The 20,424-nt window shown below is 57.1% G+C and overlaps 2 protein-coding genes across 2 annotated transcripts in view; one reads left to right on the plus strand and one right to left on the minus strand.

Moving 5' to 3' along the window:
- The first annotated feature begins 3,407 nt into the window (after positions 1-3,407).
- LOC136404324 (tetra-peptide repeat homeobox protein 1-like) lies at positions 3,408-10,011 on the plus strand. Its single transcript, XM_066383658.1, has 4 exons — positions 3,408-3,570; positions 4,365-4,531; positions 6,084-6,692; positions 9,445-10,011. Exons 1-4 carry the CDS (start codon positions 3,408-3,410, stop codon positions 10,009-10,011), a joined length of 1,506 nt encoding a protein of 501 aa, XP_066239755.1.
- A 7,559-nt stretch (positions 10,012-17,570) lies between these two features.
- Positions 17,571-20,424, minus strand: part of LOC136403608 (BOS complex subunit NOMO1) — a 55,283-nt gene continuing 52,429 nt past the window's right edge. The window contains exons 29-31 of the mRNA XM_066382544.1: positions 20,263-20,382; positions 18,924-19,016; positions 17,571-18,189 (exon numbers count right to left, since the gene is read on the minus strand). Of these exons, the coding sequence (XP_066238641.1) occupies positions 18,058-18,189; positions 18,924-19,016; positions 20,263-20,382 (345 nt within the window). The 3' untranslated portion in view covers positions 17,571-18,057. The remainder of the gene's footprint in view (positions 18,190-18,923; positions 19,017-20,262; positions 20,383-20,424) is intronic.

Consider the following 20,424-nt stretch of genomic DNA (forward strand, 5'->3'; position numbering starts at 1 on the left):
CCCTGGCCTCTGCCTCAGGTGCTAGAATGGCTCTGGTTGCAATGGAACAAGGCCCCAGATGGGCAGAGCATCACCCCCTGGTGGGCATGCCGGGTAGATCCCAGTCGGGCACATGCAGGAGTCTGTCTCTCTGCCTCCCCACTTCTCACTTAAAAAATAATTAATTAATTAAATACCTAACAGATTAAAACAGAGATGTTCAAAAGTCACAGAATTGTCCTTTAGAAGTATCAATTAGCCAAAAAGGGGTAAAGGGAGCATCAACAGGAGAACTTTTAGTATCAGGAGCTGTCCGTCATTTTGTGAACCAGTCTCTCAACTGGGTGCTCACCCGGCCTCCCAGCAGCCCCAGAAGCCTGCTGCCCCTGCTTTACGGATGAGGACACTGAGGCTCAGAGGCCCATGCCCAAGGTTACACTGCCAGGAAGTGGGGCGCAGGGCTGCCTGGCCCCAAAATCCATACTCGTAACTGTCAATTTGCACAGATGAACATCCAGTGTTTTCTCAAGAAAGAAGGGGAGACTTGGAGAGCCCCTACGTTGGAAGCATTCCCGCAAACACTGTGCACACATACCCCCCTGACAGCCAACCTGCAGAGAGCCCACAGCACCAGATACCCGGGGACTGAGGAAGAGTCCTCGTTGGAGCTGGGAGGTGGCGTGGCACTGTGGCTGGGATGGGGCTCACCAAGGCCAGATTGACTGAGCTCAAGTCCTCACCTCATTGACCCTTAGCTGTGTGACTCAGACACGTTACTTGATCTCCAGGGTTGGAGTGACCGTGTTCCAAGCGCCTAACTAGCAGGATCCACTCAGATCTAGCCCCCCAAAGACTGTAAAGTTAAGACATTCAGTACTTCTCCAAGAGTCAACTTTGAAAGACAGAAGAGTTCCCAGGGCAGAGCAGTTCATGTCGACTCAACCTCTGAAACCCATCTCAAATCCATCTGCTTTTCTGTATTTCCATTTCCACTGCCATGGTCCAAGCTACCATCGCATCTCTTCGGGATTAATCCAGTGACCTGCCAGTTTGTCACCCTACCTGAGTTCTTAATCCCTACAGCAGAGATCAGGAAACTACAGCCCTTAAGCCAAATCTGGCCAGCCACTCTTTTTGTCAATAAAGTTTTATTGAAACAATGCCACATCCATTCATGTAGGGCTATTTTCCCACCACAACTGCAGAGCTGAGTAGTTGCCACAGAGACCATATGTGGTGCATGAGACCTAAAGTATTTGCTCTCTGGCCTTTTGCAAGTTTTCCAATCTCTGCTCGGCAGTCCTTTCTCCCCATGGCAACAACAGTCATCATTTCCCCCCTGCTTAAAGCCCTCCAGGGTCTTCCAGGGAACCCTAGAAAATATCTCAATTCTGCATCCCATCTGGCAAGTCATATGTGATCTCATCCCTGTGTATTTCACTGGTCTTCTCTCTTACCATTCTCTCCCCCCACCAAACTGCCCTGTTTGTTTCTTCTTCTTGACCTTTGACCCCACTCTCCATTCTCAGTCCTTCCCTGGGGACTCTGCATGGATTGTCCCCGAAGTCTGGAATACTCTTTTGACAGCTCGCTCCTTCTCATCACCTAGGGCCTCAGGTTTCAACGGCACCTCCTCCAAATGGCCTTCCCTGATTACCCTCCAACCTAGAATCGCCCCCTTGGCACTTATGACTAACTAAAATGATCCCGTGTATTCATGTGCTTACTTTACCAACGTTTGTCTTCTGACTAGAATGTAAAGTCCCAGGAGGGTTAGGACCTTGTCTTTTTTTTGATTCACTATATATCACTGCCTGACACATAACAGAAATTCTGTATATTTTTGTTGAATGAATAAGTGATTTTTTCATCCCCAAAGACAAAAGAAGAGACTAAAATTACAGCAGGTACGACTTGGACCAGATACGCACACACAAATACTTCTTATCCCAAAGGGCTGAGATCTGAAAAAGGCTATCATAATAAACTAAGGCACCATCTTCCAACAGCTGAATTAGAAAACACTATAGCACCCAGTGCTGGTAACACTGTATCACTGCAGAAAGCTGCAAACACTTCAGAAGGCAATAAGGTATTACGTGTCAAAAGCCTTAAAAATGTTCACTCTCTAGAGTTGATATTCCCACTCCTGAGAATTTAAAGAAATAATTCAACAGTAGTAAAGGTTTTTGGCATAAAGTGTTTGCTGTTTTATTATCTGGAAAAAAAAAAATTGGAACAAGTTAACTGTCCGACAACTGGTGTACACAGCCTATAACCATGATCATTATGAAAACTCCGTGGAGCCACAGAGAAAGGGTTATGATAAATGAAAGAAATCAAATAAAAATGAGAATACACATTACGGCTCCAAGTAGGAAAACTCCTTATAAACGAGGACTAGAAGAGAGCAAGGAATAGCAGAAATACCTATTATACGTGGTGGAGACTGCTAGCTGCCCATCACATTTGGTCCTTCCTTCCTCCTAGACACACAGCTAGCCACATTTCCCAGAACTCCTTGCTCCTTGGTGGAGTGATATGCCACTTCCTGTTCTGGCTCATGAAATCCTACCAAGCATGCTTTGCTATACTGTCGTCTCTAAGGTGACCTTAGAAGCCACACGTGGGAGATGGCGGAGACTCTGTGAGTCTATAGACCTCCCCCTCCCCGTTCACTTGGAACCACCCTAACTGTAGCAGGAGTCACAAATAAACTTCTGCTGCATGTGCGCCATTCAGTCTGGGCCTATTTGTTACAGCGGCTTAGCTGACCCTGACTGGTACCCTGACACAATAGCTGGTGGTTCAGAGTTCAGGCTTTAAAGTCAGAAAGACTTGAGTTCAAACTCCAGCAGCATCACTCACTGTGTGACCTTGGTACTCAACTGCTCTGAGCCTCAGTTTCCTCATCTGTTTATTTCGAGAATCAAACGAGAAAATGACTCTAAAATCCTTAGTGTTATACTGAAGATGAAGCAGGGGCTTGGTCAATGGTGCCCCGTGTTCCTGAAGCCAGCTGCATCCTGCCTTTCCTTGGATTCTGGAGACGTTTGCCTCAGCTAGCTCGAGCTGGGTCTCTAACTCTTGCAAACAAGAGTGCTGACTCATTCAACACTGCTCCAAGCATTAATGTCTTCGTCCCAACCTATCCCCCAGGCAGAGGTGGTCCAGCCTGGGCAAACCCAGGGAGAAGCAAGCTCAAACCCTAGGCAGGCTTTAGAGCTACTGGGCAGCAACTAACCCAAAGTCCTGGGCACCTAAGTGGTAGGACCAGGTCCAAAGCCAGCAGGACCCCAAAGCAGCCTTTCCCAAGACATGGCCCCATCCCTGGTGCCCACTTGGGTTAGACTGGGCTGTCTTCCTGGACAGGAGAGCAGGCAGTAGTTCGTGGGCTGTGCCCAGGCTGAGAACATCTCCCAGGCCAGATGGCGTCTCTGGCAGGCCCTCAGAGCCAGCAGAAGCTAAGTCATGCCCAAGAGGCCAAGAGGCCCAATGTGGTGGGGATGGTCCAGAGTCCCAGGAAACAAGGCATCTCAGTGCCCTCTTCCTCTGCCAGCTGGCCACCACTCAAGGGGCTCAGAGCAGCAGGTGAGCAGGGCCATCCACGGCGGGGGGCACTGAGCCAGAATTAGGGCTCACAGGCTCAATCTCTCTCTTTCACACACACACACACACACATGCACGCACGCACAGCATCCCATACACACACACAGAGTCACACATCACACATGCACATATACACTCCTTCCAAACCCAATGCCTGCTGATAGCACAACAGACATGTGTCAGGGGATAAATATTTGACAGAATTTGTGAGCTGCATCCCTCACAGGGTCCCTGCCTGCCTGCTGTCCCCACCAAATCAGCTCCACGCAGATGGCCCCTCAGGCCCTTCCGTACTGGGTTTTTACAGGGATCGGCCACTGTTTCGCTGATTGCAGAGTGATCGAGACCTGAAACAGCAGGATACTGACGGCCGGATTTCCTAGAAGCAGAGCCAGAGACAGGGACTTGGGTGCGTGTGGGTTTTTACGGGAGGGCTTCCGGGAGAAGGGAAGTGAGGACCACAGGAAGCAGAAAGGGAAAGAGCCAAGCGAGAATGAGGTCGCCAACGTCTAGCCTCAGCCTGACCTCACGGGACCTCGGGAGCACAGACCGCACGGCCCGGAGGCAGGGGCAGCAATTCCTCCGGCAGAATCAGAATCCTTAGTCATCAGGCCCTGGCGTCCTCTCCGGGGTCAGGCAGCTCCCATCTGGAGAGCGCGCACGTCTCCAGAGAAGCGACAGCTGTGAGCTCTTAGCAGCTGACACTCACAGCAGCCGGCAGGTGCGCTGGCCAGGTAAAGGGGAGCTGGGCGGGACCCCGGCAGTGTCTGCACCAGGTAAAGGGGAGCTGGGCGGGACCCCGGCAGTGTCTGTGCCGGGTAAAGGGGAGCTGGGCAGGACCCCGGCAGTGTCTGCGCCGGGTAAAGGGGAGCTGGGCAGGACCCCGGCAGTGTCTGCGCCGGGTAAAGGGGAGCTGGGCAGGACCCCAGCAGTGTCTGCGCCGGTGAGAACCGCTGTAACTGTCAGAAGCCCTGAGAGGAAGGGGAGGATTCATCTCTACGCAGGGATGCCTTTCAAAGTACGGAACATCAGTCATGGCACGGGTTCTGACCAATCAGTGACACTCTGACCTCATGCCTGGCTGTAAAATACAGGCAGAGCCACACCAGTGGGCATCAGCTGAATGTCAACCCCACCCTTGCCAAGGGGCGGTGCCATGAATCAACCCTGCAGCGGGTGCCCCACAAGCATTGTTTCACAGGATTCTCACAAACACCCCTCATGCCACCGTTAACCCCTTTTTTTTTTTTTTTTTTTTTTTTTTGGTATTTTTCCAAAGCTGGAAACGGGAGGCAGTCAGACAGACTCCCGCATGCACCCGACCGGGATCCACCGGGCACGCCCACCAGGGGGCGATGCTCTGCCCACCAGGGGGCGATGCTCTGCCCCTCTGGGGCGTTGCTCTGCCACAATCAGAGCCATTCTAGCGCCTGAGGCAGAGGCCACAGAGCCATCCTCAGCGCCCCAGTTAACCCCATTTTAATGCAGAACAGCCAGCCAGCCTAGGGCTCGCCCAAAGTCACACGGCCCAGAAAATAACGGGCAGGACTTGCACTCAGACCTGTCTCCAAAGCCAGAACAAATTTTCCACTCTGCCTCCCTCGCTTCAAAGAGATGAGAAGAGAAAGCAAGCAAAAGAAGCCCCACCTCCACGAGACGCGCAGGTCCCGCGGGGATGCTGGGATCACGATTTTATCCTGTTCGGAGGGGAGTGAAAGGGACAGGAAACAAGTGAGGTGAGATCGCCTGTCATGTCGGGGACTTCTTTTCAGAGAAATGCACATTCCTCAGAATCAATACGCTCAGAAGCCTCAGGAAGGCGATGAGAACACGCAGCCCTGATGTGTTGCGAGAGGCTGTAGAAATTAAACCGAATCATCTGAAGGTGGTCGTAAACATTCAAAATTAACGATCCATTTCCGTCCCAAAGAAGTGAGCTGCCTGCTCTGTTATGAAAAGACCGACTTATCCTGAGACGGGATTCCTAGCCCTTCCTGCTAAAGATAACGACAGAATTTGTGTCCCCTATCCACGAGCTGGCAAACTTTCCCTGCCAAAAGCCAGATAGTAAACGTGTTATGGGCCCTACAATCTCCACGGCAACGACGCACCTGAAGCATCCGTTTCCCCCACCTCCTGGCCATGTCCTCTCGGTCTCTTCGGCAGGCCCCTCCCTGCTGCCCATTCTCTGAAGGTTGAACTGTCCCAGGACTTGGCCTCTTTGCTGTTCCTCAAACTCACAAAGTGCCTTCCCGCCTCAGGGCCTTTGTACTTACTGTCCCCTCCAGGTAGCAGCTCTTCTTCCAGATCTTCGCATAGCTGCCCCCCTCCCTTCTTCAGGTCTCAGCTCAAATGTCCCCTCCTCAGGCTGTCCTTCCTAGATACCAATCACCCTCTACCACGCCAGTTCTGGTTTTTTTGTTTTGCTTTGTTTTGTAACACATCAATTATCCAAGAAATTCCGCTTCCTGTTCTCTGCGCCTCTCCTCCATTAGCATTCCCCTTCAGGAGAGCCCGGGTCTGGCCACATGTTCTCACCACTGAATCCCCAGGACACAGAGCCCGGGCCTGGCCGCATGTTCTCACCACTGAATCCCCAGGACACAGAGCCCGGGCCTGGCCGCATGTTCCCACCACTGAGTCCCCAGGACACAGAGCCCGGGCCTGGCCGCGTGTTCCCACCACTGAATCCCCAGGACACAGAGCCCGGGCCTGGCCGCGTGTTCTCACCACTGAGTCCCCAGGACACAGAGCCCGGGCCTGGCCGCGTGTTCTCACCACTGAGTCCCCAGGACACAGAGCCCGGGCCTGGCCGCGTGTTCCCACCACTGAATCCCCAGGACACAGAGCCCGGGCCTGGCCGCATGTTCCCACCACTGAATCCCCAGGACACAGAGCCCGGGCCTGGCCGCATGTTCCCACCACTGAATCCCCAGGACACAGAGCCCGGGCCTGGCCGCGTGTTCCCACCACTGAATCCCCAGGACACAGAGCCCGGGCCTGGCCGCGTGTTCCCACCACTGAGTCCCCAGGACACAGAGCCCGGGCCTGGCCGCATGTTCCCACCACTGAATCCCCAGGACACAGAGCCCGGGCCTGGCCGCGTGTTCCCACCACTGAGTCCCCAGGACACAGAGCCCGGGCCTGGCCGCATGTTCCCACCACTGAATCCCCAGGACACAGAGCCCGGGCCTGGCCGCATGTTCCCACCACTGAATCCCCAGGACACAGAGCCCGGGCCTGGCCGCATGTTCCCACCACTGAATCCCCAGGACACAGAGCCCGGGCCTGGCCGCGTGTTCCCACCACTGAATCCCCAGGACACAGAGCCGGGCCTGGCCGCGTGTTCTCACCACTGAGTCCCCAGGACACAGAGCCCGGGCCTGGCCGCATGTTCCCACCACTGAGTCCCCAGGACACAGAGCCCGGGCCTGGCCGCGTGTTCTCACCACTGAGTCCCCAGGACACAGAGCCCGGGCCTGGCCGCGTGTTCCCACCACTGAGTCCCCAGGACACAGAGCCCGGGCCTGGCCGCATGTTCCCACCACTGAATCCCCAGGACACAGAGCCCGGGCCTGGCCGCATGTTCCCACCACTGAGTCCCCAGGACACAGAGCCCGGGCCTGGCCGCATGTTCCCACCACTGAATCCCCAGGACACAGAGCCGGGCCTGGCCGCATGTTCCCACCACTGAATCCCCAGGACACAGAGCCCGGGCCTGGCCGCGTGTTCCCACCACTGAGTCCCCAGGACACAGAGCCCGGGCCTGGCCGCATGTTCTCACCGCTGAATCCCCAGGACACAGAGCCCGGGCCTGGCCGCATGTTCCCACCACTGAATCCCCAGGACACAGAGCCCGGGTCTGGCTGCATGTTCTCACCGCTGAATCCCCAGGACACAGAGCCTGGGTCTGGCCGCATGTTCTCACCACTGAGTCCCCAGGACACAGAGCCCGGGCCTGGCCGCATGTTCTCACCACTGAGTCCCCAGGACACAGAGCCCGGGTCTGGCCGCATGTTCTCACCACTGAATCCCCAGGACACAGAGCCCGGGCCTGGCCGCATGTTCTCACCACTGAATCCCCAGGACACAGAGCCCGGGCCTGGCCGCATGTTCTCACCACTGAATCCCCAGGACACAGAGCCCGGGCCTGGCCGCATGTTCTCACCACTGAGTCCCCAGGACACAGAGCCCGGGCCCGGCCGCATGTTCTCACCACTGAATCCCCAGGACACAGAGCCCGGGCCTGGCCGCGTGTTCTCACCACTGAATCCCCAGGACACAGAGCCGGGCCTGGCCGCATGTTCTCACCACTGAGTCCCCAGGACACAGAGCCCGGGCCTGGCCGCATGTTCTCACCACTGAGTCCCCAGGACACAGAGCCCGGGCCTGGCCGCGTGTTCTCACCACTGAATCCCCAGGACACAGAGCCGGGCCTGGCCGCATGTTCCCACCACTGAGTCCCCAGGACACAGAGCCGGGCCTGGCCGCATGTTCTCACCACTGAGTCCCCAGGACACAGAGCCGGGCCTGGCCGCATGTTCTCACCACTGAGTCCCCAGGACACAGAGCCCGGGCCCGGCCGCATGTTCTCACCACTGAATCCCCAGGACACAGAGCCCGGGCCTGGCCGCATGTTCCCACCACTGAATCCCCAGGACACAGAGCCCGGGCCTGGCCGCGTGTTCCCACCACTGAATCCCCAGGACACAGAGCCCGGGCCTGGCCGCGTGTTCCCACCACTGAGTCCCCAGGACACAGAGCCCGGGCCTGGCCGCATGTTCCCACCACTGAATCCCCAGGACACAGAGCCCGGGCCTGGCCGCGTGTTCCCACCACTGAGTCCCCAGGACACAGAGCCCGGGCCTGGCCGCATGTTCCCACCACTGAATCCCCAGGACACAGAGCCCGGGCCTGGCCGCATGTTCCCACCACTGAATCCCCAGGACACAGAGCCCGGGCCTGGCCGCATGTTCCCACCACTGAATCCCCAGGACACAGAGCCCGGGCCTGGCCGCGTGTTCCCACCACTGAATCCCCAGGACACAGAGCCGGGCCTGGCCGCGTGTTCTCACCACTGAGTCCCCAGGACACAGAGCCCGGGCCTGGCCGCATGTTCCCACCACTGAGTCCCCAGGACACAGAGCCCGGGCCTGGCCGCGTGTTCTCACCACTGAGTCCCCAGGACACAGAGCCCGGGCCTGGCCGCGTGTTCCCACCACTGAGTCCCCAGGACACAGAGCCCGGGCCTGGCCGCATGTTCCCACCACTGAATCCCCAGGACACAGAGCCCGGGCCTGGCCGCATGTTCCCACCACTGAGTCCCCAGGACACAGAGCCCGGGCCTGGCCGCATGTTCCCACCACTGAATCCCCAGGACACAGAGCCGGGCCTGGCCGCATGTTCCCACCACTGAATCCCCAGGACACAGAGCCCGGGCCTGGCCGCGTGTTCCCACCACTGAGTCCCCAGGACACAGAGCCCGGGCCTGGCCGCATGTTCTCACCGCTGAATCCCCAGGACACAGAGCCCGGGCCTGGCCGCATGTTCCCACCACTGAATCCCCAGGACACAGAGCCCGGGTCTGGCTGCATGTTCTCACCACTGAATCCCCAGGACACAGAGCCCGGGTCTGGCCGCATGTTCTCACCACTGAGTCCCCAGGACACAGAGCCCGGGCCTGGCCGCATGTTCTCACCACTGAGTCCCCAGGACACAGAGCCCGGGTCTGGCCGCATGTTCTCACCACTGAGTCCCCAGGACACAGAGCCCGGGCCTGGCCGCATGTTCTCACCACTGAATCCCCAGGACACAGAGCCCGGGCCTGGCCGCATGTTCTCACCACTGAGTCCCCAGGACACAGAGCCCGGGCCTGGCCGCATGTTCTCACCACTGAGTCCCCAGGACACAGAGCCGGGGCCTGGCCGCGTGTTCTCACCACTGAGTCCCCAGGACACAGAGCCCGGGCCTGGCCGCGTGTTCTCACCACTGAGTCCCCAGGACACAGAGCCGGGGCCTGGCCGCGTGTTCCCACCACTGAGTCCCCAGGACACAGAGCCCGGGCCTGGCCGCGTGTTCTCACCACTGAATCCCCAGGACACAGAGCCCGGGCCTGGCCGCATGTTCTCACCACTGAATCCCCAGGACACAGAGCCCGGGCCTGGCCGCGTGTTCTCACCACTGAGTCCCCAGGACACAGAGCCCCGGCCTGGCCGCATGTTCCCACCACTGAATCCCCAGGACACAGAGCCCGGGCCTGGCCGCGTGTTCTCACCACTGAGTCCCCAGGACACAGAGCCCGGGCCTGGCCGCGTGTTCCCACCACTGAGTCCCCAGGACACAGAGCCCGGGCCTGGCCGCGTGTTCTCACCACTGAATCCCCAGGACACAGAGCCGGGCCTGGCCGCATGTTCTCACCACTGAGTCCCCAGGACACAGAGCCCGGGCCTGGCCGCATGTTCTCACCACTGAATCCCCAGGACACAGAGCCGGGCCTGGCCGCATGTTCTCACCACTGAGTCCCCAGGACACAGAGCCCGGGCCTGGCCGCGTGTTCTCACCACTGAATCCCCAGGACACAGAGCCGGGCCTGGCCGCATGTTCTCACCACTGAGTCCCCAGGACACAGAGCCGGGCCTGGCCGCATGTTCTCACCACTGAGTCCCCAGGACACAGAGCCGGGCCTGGCCGCATGTTCTCACCACTGAGTCCCCAGGACACAGAGCCCGGGCCTGGCCGCATGTTCTCACCACTGAATCCCCAGGACACAGAGCCCGGGCCTGGCCGCATGTTCCCACCACTGAATCCCCAGGACACAGAGCCCGGGCCTGGCCGCATGTTCTCACCACTGAGTCCCCAGGACACAGAGCCGGGCCTGGCCGCATGTTCTCACCACTGAGTCCCCAGGACACAGAGCCGGGCCTGGCCGCATGTTCTCACCACTGAGTCCCCAGGACACAGAGCCTGGGTCTGGCCGCATGTTCTCACCACTGAATCCCCAGGACACAGAGCCCGGGCCTGGCCGCATGTTCTCACCACTGAATCCCCAGGACACAGAGCCCGGGCCTGGCCCAGGCTAGATGCTCAGTTCATAGCCCTGGGCTGAATTAATGACTCTCCCCGAAAATCAAACTTTGCAAAGTACCCACTCGACGAAAGGTCAGCAAACCTTTTCTAGAAAGGGCCAGAAATCCATTTCTGCCATTGCAGGGCACAAATAGGCTCGGACAACCTGTTAATTAAGTGGCCGTGGCTGTGTTCCCATGACACCTGACTCACAAACACGGGTGGCTGACCCGACTTGGCTCGAGGGCCACAGCTTGCTAACCCTTGGGCTCAGCCAGCCTAAGTCTTAGTTAGACGCCATCTTCGTGTGGGCACAGTTCTTTGCCATCACCACTGGCTACTGACCATCCCGGGAGAGGTATGCCTGAAACTGGGCGAGGAAAGCACGTTCTGTAGGCAAGTGTCCTCCCCCGCGTTCCTGCCTCCCCCAGCCCAGGAAGACGGAGCCGCAGAGGCCCGTCCTGCGCTCGTGACTCAGCGGCTGCCCCCCCCCCCTGCCTCTCGGCGCCTGGAGCAGGAACGGGATGAAACGGGCGGGCAGCTGGCAGCGCCCCTCCTCTGACCAGCTGCCTTCCCTGCAGAGACGAGGCAGGGAGGGGCCGCCCTCGGTCTCCCGAGGCATCGATTCCGCACGGGTTTGGGGGGGACCGGCCGCTTGTTCCGATCAACTCATCTCTTTTACAAATTCTTCCGATTCCAAAAAGCAACAGCAAGATGGGCGGCTGTTTCTTCCACAGAGTGGAACACTGGAAAACCTCACTCCTCCAAAAGGACGCGTGAAACGGCAGCCTCTTAAAGAACCCAGGCGTCGGGGTGTAGTTACAATCCTCGTGATCCAGCCAGGATCCCACCGTTGTGTCGTGAAGCATAAACACCGACAGACACAGAGAGTGGGGCGAAAAGAGGGCCGTGTCGGACCGTCCTTCCCTCCAGCAGTTCCGGGGCCAGGAAAGAGCCTCGTGTCCTGGGACACGGTAGGCCCGTGGGAGCATTCGCCTACCCCTTCCTCTAGGCATGTCATGGTAAGATCACGGTCGTTTTGCTGATGAAAAGATAAAGCCAAAAATGGCGGGTGACTTTGACCAGGCCTTGTCAAGTTGGTAGGAAGTAGGTCTGACTCAACTGGCTTTGCGCACCCAGGGCCACTGTGCCTCTGGGAAAGGCAGCGTCCCCGGTCACAGGAGCTATCCAAGGCGCAGACGTAGACCTGGCTCCAGCGGCTCTGCAGCTTGCCCATCACCTTCCCCAGGACTGACATGGCGCTATGACATGGATGTTCTCGTTCGGAGGACCCTGCTAATCGATTGACGTATGGACCAAAGCGGCCAGGTGACATGGAGACATCGTCCACAGAAGCAGAACAAACTGGCAACAAACCAAAACCCAGTTTCCCCAAACCCCGCTCACAGTGAACTACCATCGCCTCCACTTCTGTGAATGTGTGCCCAGCGTCTGCCCCTGCCCTGCCCAGCGTCTGCCCCTGCCCTGCCCTGCCCAGCGTCTGCCCTGCCCTGCCCTGCCCAGCGTCTGCCCCTGCCCTGCCCTGCCCAGCGTCTGCCCTGCCCTGCCCAGCGTCTGCCCCTGCCCTGCCCTGCCCAGTGTCTGCCCCTGCCCTGCCCAGCGTCTGCCCCTGCCCTGCCCTGCCCAGCATCTGCCCCTGCCCTGCCCTGCCCAGCGTCTGCCCCTGCCCTGCCCTGCCCAGTGTCTGCCCCTGCCCTGCCCTGCCCTGCCCCTGCCCTGCCCTGCCCAGCGTCTGCCCTGCCCTGCCCTGCCCAGCGTCTGCCCCTGCCCTGCCCTGCCCAGCGTCTGCCCTGCCCTGCCCTGCCCTGCCCAGCGTCTGCCCCTGCCCTGCCCTGCCCAGCGTCTGCCCTGCCCTGCCCAGCGTCTGCCCCTGCCCTGCCCTGCCCAGCGTCTGCCCTGCCCTGCCCTGCCCAGCGTCTGCCCTGCCCAGCGTCTGCCCCTGCCCTGCCCTGCCCAGCGTCTGCCCCTGCCCTGCCCTGCCCTGCCCTGCCCAGCGTCTGCCCTGCCCAGCGTCTGCCCCTGCCCTGCCCTGCCCAGCGTCTGCCCCTGCCCTGCCCAGCCCTGCCCTGCCCAGCGTCTGCCCTGCCCAGCGTCTGCCCCTGCCCTGCCCTGCCCAGCGTCTTCCCCTGCCCTGCCCTGCCCTGCCCTGCCCAGCGTCTGCCCTGCCCAGCGTCTGCCCCTGCCCTGCCCTGCCCAGCGTCTGCCCTGCCCAGCGTCTGCCCCTGCCCTGCCCTGCCCAGCGTCTGCCCTGCCCAGCGTCTGCCCTGCCCAGCGTCTGCCCTGCCCAGCGTCGGCCCCTGCCCTACCCTGCCCAGCGTCTGCCCTGCCCTGCCCTGCCCTGCCCAGCGTCTGCCCTGCCCAGCGTCTGCCCTGCCCAGCGTCGGCCCCTGCCCTGCCCTGCCCAGCGTCTGCCCTGCCCAGCGTCTGCCCTGCCCTGCCCAGCGTCTGCCCTGCCCTGCCCAGCGTCTGCCCTGCCCTGCCCTGCCCAGCGTCTGCCCCTGCCCTGCCCTGCCCAGCGTCTGCCCCTGCCCTGCCCAGCCTCAGGCAGACAGTGGCTGAGCAAACAGCCTGGACCTACTTAAAATGTCCGTTTCTAACAAAGTGGCCCCTCAGGGCTGACCCCCGAGAGCTGGCACGGAGCCTGATGGAGGGAATAACAAGGTCCATGCACAGAGGGAAGCAGAGCGGGGAAACTGAGGCACAGCCAGGCACTCCTGGAGTTCTCAATCACATGACTGATGAAACGCCCCATTTGCTTAAGCTAGTCCAAGTCGGATTTCTATATTACTTGAAACCAAAAGACCTTTGACCACTACACAGGTGGAAATGCACCCCTTCTCTGGGAGTCTCTGAGTCCATCCATTCCAGTAACAGACATTTGTGGAGTAAACTGTCCCAGTCACCTACCGCTGCATATCATGTTACCCCCAAATTTAGAGGCATAACACAATCACATATCATACAAATTTTATGGGTCAGGAATTTGGGAAGAGCTCAGCTGGGGAGTAGCCACGGGGGTCTCTGAAGTGACAGCAGTCTGATGTCTGCTGGGACTGCAGTCATCCGAAGGCTTGGCCAGAATTGGAGGGTCCACTTCCAAAGTGCCTCACGCATGTGGCTGGCAGGCTGGTGGCCACAGGCCTCCACTCCGCTCCGCGGGACGCCTGGGTAGCCTCACACCAGGCAGCTGGCTCCCCCGCAGGCCACGGTGGGAAGTGCAATGTCTTTTATGACAGCCTGTGAAGACCCACATCACCACTCAGTGCTGCCATATGCCCTGGTCACGCCGGGCAGGTCCTGATTCAATGTAAGAGGGGACCACACAGGGCAATGTGGATCGCTGGATACCATCTTGAGGCTGATACCTATCCCAGCACCCACCCACTAGGGACTGGAAGTACCTATGATTAAGACACAGTTTTCACCTCTAAGGGGCACTTCCTTCTAGACTAAGCAGAATGCAACCATGCAAACTTTGTCCCTAAAATCCTCCCCAACTCAGCCCTGGCCGGTTGGCTCAGCGGTAGAGCGTCGGCCTAGCGTGCGGAGGACCCGGGTTCGATTCCCGGCCAGGGCACATAGGAGAAGCGCCCATTTGCTTCTCCACCCCTCCGCCGCGCCTTCCTCTCTGTCTCTCTCTTCCCCTCCCGCAGCCGAGGCTCCATTGGAGCAAAGATGGCCCGGGCACTGGGGATGGCTCTGTGGCCTCTGCCCCAGGCGCTGGAGTGGCTCTGGTCGCAACATGGCAACGCCCAGGATGGGCAGAGTGTCGCCCCCTGGTGGGCAGAGCGTCGCCCCTGGTGGGCGTGCCGGGTGGATCCTGGTCGGGCGCATGTGGGAGTCTGTCTGACTGTCTCTCCCTGTTTCCAGCTTCAGAAAAATGCAAAAAAAAAAAAAAAAAAAAAAAAATCCTCCCCAACTCTGCTCTTCAGTCAGCTCCAGCTTTTAAGAAGAAAGGAATCCTATTAAGAAACTGGACTTAAGTGTTCAGTCACCAGTCCTTTGGTTCCAGAGATGATGCTGACAGAAAAGGTAAAGGTCCTCCGGCCTCTTGATCTCCCCCACGCCCCAGCCCTGCGTCACACACGTGGCCGCACGCCGCTGTGCCGTCACTAACTTTAATACAGCTCCTGCACACGACCTTGATTTTCTCAACCCCTGAACTACCCCCCAGACAACCTGGCGTGTAACTCTACCGTCTCGTTTTGTACAGCAGGGGCAGCAGGGCCTGGTGCTTAGAAACTCTCGGACCTGGGTTCAGATCCCAGCTCTGCCACTTAGTAGCTGTGAGGTCTTTCAGTCTGTTTCCTCCTCTATAAAATGGGACTGAAAAGATACTTCATAAGGTCATGGGGAGCCAAAGACCACTGTGAAAGGGCTCCGCACGGTGCCTGGCACGCGGTAGCTACTCAGGGAAGTTCCCGATGGCGCTCTTAATTCAGAGGGCCAATCTCTCCCTTTTGCCTCGTTTCACAGATCTTGTACAGGCACAAGCAAAGCCTCTTCCCTCCCATCGGCCCTTCCCTGGCAGCTGCCAGCCCCTCCCCACCTACGTCTGCATGCAAGTGTGCAACGAATGCACAACTGAGTGGAACAACAAATGACTGCTTCCCTTCCCCCTCCCCTCCCCCTTCCGCTGTCTTTGTAAACTAAGCCCTGGTCTGACAGCTAGGTTGGAGCACCCTCGCAAAGCACAGAGGTTGCCGGTTTGATTCCTGTGCAGGGCACACAGAGGAACAGCTCGATGTTTTCTGTCTCTCTGTCTCTCTCTGCCTCTCTCTAAAAAGAAAGAAAGAAGAGAGAAAAAGAAAAGCCAGAAAAGAAGACTGAGGTGAGGGCAGCATCTTAGAATGACACTTTCCTAAAGGTCATTGGAGTGACCTCATTGAGGGTTTACGGCCATTTCAATAAGCACACATGTGCAAGTGACAGAGCTCTTCAAGAGCTTACCATTTTAGGTATTTTTAAAAATTTCTCAGGGGGGAAAAAAAGTCTGTCTCATAATAACTTTTGCCCCATTCAGAATCCTGTAACAACATGAACACTTGCATCTCCCAGGGGGGTCGGGGCTGTTCCAGGATTGCCTGAAAAATGAAGAAAATTACAGGCAACTTCCAAATGGACTGAGAAATACACCGGCTTTTCCCCGAGAAGAGAGAGCCCTTTGGAAGCCCCACCGCCACCAGAGGCGACCTGTGGCCAGCGATGGGGGAAGGCTGCCACTTAATGGCAGCCTCGGGAACTGGACGGAATAGATTGACATTTAGTTGTATCTTTCATGAGCTCTTAACCTTTACACCTTTCAATAAAAAGCCCCATTAACATTTAAAAGGGATGTTATGGATGTTACAGGGTGTCCACTTGGAATAACTGTAAGAAAACACTCCAAGAAATGGATTATGTATCTCACCTGTCCCAGGTCTCCAAGGGTTCACTTCCCTCCGGGGGGGAAGGAGCAAGCCAGTGAGACGGCAAACAGTCCAACAGCCACTCGTTGGAAATACAGCGACTCCTCAGGAAACCCTGAAGTGGACCTTCCGCATTGGCAGCTACACCCAAGAAGACCCTCTGCCCTGTACTTCTCTCCATTGGGTCCTTGACTCAAACGTCACATGGAGGAAGCTTCCCAACGCCCTCAGGTGGGTCAGACCTCTGCTCAGTGTCCCCACAGACCCGTGAGCTTCTTCAGAGAGGCCCTCAGCTCCCTGCAGCGCCCTCGTCCACTCGCTGGCTGGTCTTCCACCCAACAAGGGGTCACGCACTCTAGGAAGGCAGGCGCCTTCCACCCACCTGTTCACTCCGTCACGCACGTACGCATTCACTCACTTCTTAGAACGCTCCCACAGGCCAGGCACTGGGGCTGGAAGAAACTAAGCAAACTTGGCCTCCAGTTCTTCCACCTTCACTCACAGTGTCATCTACTCTACTCATCTTTGTATCCCCAGCACCTGTCAGACGTGGTAGTCAATAAATGTTCAACACGTGTGGCCCCTCGATATAAATTCATTCAATTCCCGTAAGAACTGAATTACTGTTGCTCAGATGCTATGAGCTGCTGGGGGTCCCTCACTCAGACCGCAGCCTTTGGGCCTCACCCATCCTTCATACGCATTTTGTTTGGCATGTGTCTTTTTAAAAACTTAATTTGGGCCCTGGCAGGTTGGCTCAGTGGTAGAGCGTTGGCCTGGCATGCAGGAGTCCCGGGTTCAATTCCCGGCCAGGGCACACAGGAGAAGCACCCATCTGCTTCTTCACCCTTCCCCCTCTCCTTCCTCTCTGTCTCTCTCTTCCCCTCCTGCAGCCAAGGCTCCATTGGAGCAAAGTTGGCCTGGGCGCTGAGGATGGCTCTGTGGCCTCTGCTTTAGGCGCTAGAATGGCTCTGATTGCAACAGAGCAACAGCCCAGATGGGCAGAGCATCGCCCCCTGGTGGGCATGCCAGGTGGATCCTGGTCCGGTGCATGCGGAAGTCTGTCTGTGCCTCCTCGTTTCCAACTTCAGAAAAATACAAAAAAAAAAAAAAAAATGTCACCTCTCTTTAAAAAAATAAAATAAAATAAAAAATAAAAACTTAATTTGCTGCTAACATTTAAAACTTGGAAGATTTCCCACAAAACATTCTTCCCGGCTTCTCCAGAACACAAGTGCAGTCCTGCAGCACCCGGTGGGCAGGAGAAGCTGGCTCCTGTAGACAGGGTGGCACCTCACTGTGCCACAAGTCCCACCCCTTCAATGCCCCCACCACAGAAGCCCTCAGACAGCGACCGTCTCTCATCTCGCCCTGGCTCAGGGTTTCCTCGCCCCAGCCCTTCACTGAGGACCTGCGTGCCCCTCTGGGCATCTTCGTCTGTGACTGGCATCACGCCCATGTCATCCAAGGACTACACCTGAGATGGGCTACAACACAAATGAACGGGCAACTTTATTGATTTACCTCCTAACACACCCTCCTAGTAGTAGACACACGTTGTGCAGTTTCCAGCAAGGATCTTGGATGCAAAGGGACATTAAAGGAAACGGTAACTCCAACAGGTGCTTCACGAGGGGCCCAAGCTCATGTTCACTGAACTTCTTCTTGCAAGTGAATGCTGAAGATTAAAAATTACATTCTCACACCACCAGCACAGCTTAAATACCTCTTTGACAAAAATAATAATAATAAATTATCTTCAACTCAGAAAATAAATTGTGCTCAGCAGAGTGACAGGAGGGTCCATTCGTTGCATTGCACTGAGGGCCGGACGGGGGAGGCCAGGTACAGGCAGCTGTGCTCCTGAGCACGCGGGCCAAGAGCACGTTCTGTAGTCCAAAGCACACTCCATGCCGATGGCGGCGGGTGCCCTGGCTGTGGCCTGCCCCAGTGGGACTTCCTGCCCCTCTCCTTCTCACGTCCGCCTTGTCTTCTGTTTCTTGGCTTGTCTCTTGGCATCTTCCGGGCCACTGTTGTCAGAGGCGGTCTGGCCAAGAGCCCGAACGCCCTGCAGCCGACTTGTCAACTGCAACAGCAAGGGAATGAGCTGAAAAGAGGAGGAGAGTGTGAGAGGGTGGCGGGACTTCTGTCCGATGGGCACCGACCCTGCATGTCAGCACAGCTGCTTTTCCAGGTGACGTTGCCACCTCTATGTGCTGTTGGGCGGGCCTCAGTTCAAAGAAGGCAGGCTCTGCACGAGGGGTTGGCAGAGACGGCCAGCCCTCTCTGGGCACACGTGCCTAGAAATACCCCAGGTTTTAGGATTAGGAGATGTCACAGACATACATGGCCTTGAAAAAGACCTAGGGGCCTGACCAGGTGATGGTGCAGTGGATAGAACGTTGGACTGGGATGCAGAGGACCCAGGTTCAAAACCCCGAGGTCACCAGCTTGAGTGCAGGCTCATCCAGTTTGAGCAAGGCTCACCAGCTTGAGCCCAACCAAGGTCTCCAGCTTGAGCAAGGGGTCACTCGATCTGCTATAGCTTCCTGGCCAAGGCACATATGAGAAAGCAATCAATGAACTAAGGTGCTGCAACGAAGAACTGATGCTTCTATCTCTCTCCCTTCCTGTCTGTCCCTATCTGTCCTTCTATCTCTCTGTCTCTTTCACACAAAAAAAAGAGGCCTAGGGGTTGGATTTGAGGCTTTTATGGTCCCTTCTACCCCTAAAATGTTATAATTTCTATAACACTGGACATTCCTTTCTGTCACTTCACAGCTGTGAGGGACCCCTCTCGCGGACACACCTACTTTCTCCTGAGGTCTCTGGATGTCCTACCTTATCGTGGTTGTAGCCAGCCAGCAGGACAAGCAGCGTCAGGGGCAGGGCGATGTAGGAACCTTGCGCGATGTCTTGCTCGGGCAGTTTCCTCTGTAAACAACAAGAGCACCGTCACTTACCTGCTGTCCACTATGACACAGCCGTGACCCCCCGGCCTGCTGAATTGGCTACCCCAGACACCCGAGTATCCCACACGATCCAAACTCACTATTCAAAGTAAGACGCCAAGACAACCTGGGTAGACTTTCAGATGCACCCTCCACTATCCAAACTCAGTCCCCGCTCTCTGAAACTCAGGACCAACCAGAGCCCATCACCAGGCTCTCCTCACCCCCTGAACTTGCACCGCGGAGAGCGGGGTTCTGTGGGTGACAAGTAAACGAGTCTCGTGGTGTTGAGTCCCAGACACACACAGAGGCCTGTCCCTACCAGGACGTACGGAGAACCTCTGGCTCCAGGCTCAGACACACAGTGACGAACGAGCCAGCCCGAGATCACAGCCCGTGAGGAGATGAAGCAGCTGCCACGTGTATCCCAGGGGCCAGGGTCCTTTCGCCCTTTCTTCTACAGAACCCTCAGCTTTCCTCGGGGCCAATCAGGATGCAGAGCAAATGTCTGTTCTTTTTTACACTCAGTTTGATAGGAGATCCAGTAGGGTCCACACATTGCAACTGACTGATAAACTGAGTAATTTCTTTTCATCTAGGCATCCCGTTCATGTTTTTTTGTTGTTTTTTTCCCCTCTTGCAATCTGTCACATAAGCCAGGTTCCAGGTCACTGTCCTGCAGCTTCCCACAGCCTACTATATATATATATATACACACACACACACACACACACACACACACACACACACACACACACACTGCTCACAAAAATTACGGGATATTTAAAAATGAATGTGGGGTTATAAAATATCCCTAATTTTTGTAAGCAGAGTACATCCTGTAACTTGGCAGCTGATTCTAGAAGTTTGGGCAGGGCAGGTACCGTGAGCCCCTGGAGGACCACAATGCCACCAATCACGACGCAGTGGCGTAGTGGTGACCTTCATCCCCAGCAGTCACACCTGAGCCACTGACCTAAATAATTCCACCCCCTCATTGCCAGTTTCCTCCTCAAAGGGCACTCAGGCATCGGTGCTCGGAGGAGTAGAAATGCATCCAGGAAACTCCAGGATGCAAAGTGCAGGCTGCGAAAGGGACCTGATACCGAGCCCTTTAACAGCGGTCCTGCTCCACCCAACACCACGGGCACAGGCTGTGTGGACTTCCCTTCTCCCCTCAGCCCCACGGGCTTCTACAAAACTCCCACAAAACTCCCCCTCCTCCTTACCGTGGGATTAAAGACCAAGGTGATGTGCTTGTGGTAGCCCACTGCCGTGAAAGAGACTTGAGGCAAGACGTAGTCGTACTGAGACCTGGGGAGCGTGGAGTCCAGAAGCACAAGGTAATTCTGCACAAGTGAGAAGTTATCTTTACCCAGGACGGTTTGGGC

Source organism: Saccopteryx leptura, chromosome 4 (assembly GCF_036850995.1).
Source record: "Saccopteryx leptura isolate mSacLep1 chromosome 4, mSacLep1_pri_phased_curated, whole genome shotgun sequence".
NCBI lineage: Eukaryota > Metazoa > Chordata > Mammalia > Chiroptera > Emballonuridae > Saccopteryx > Saccopteryx leptura.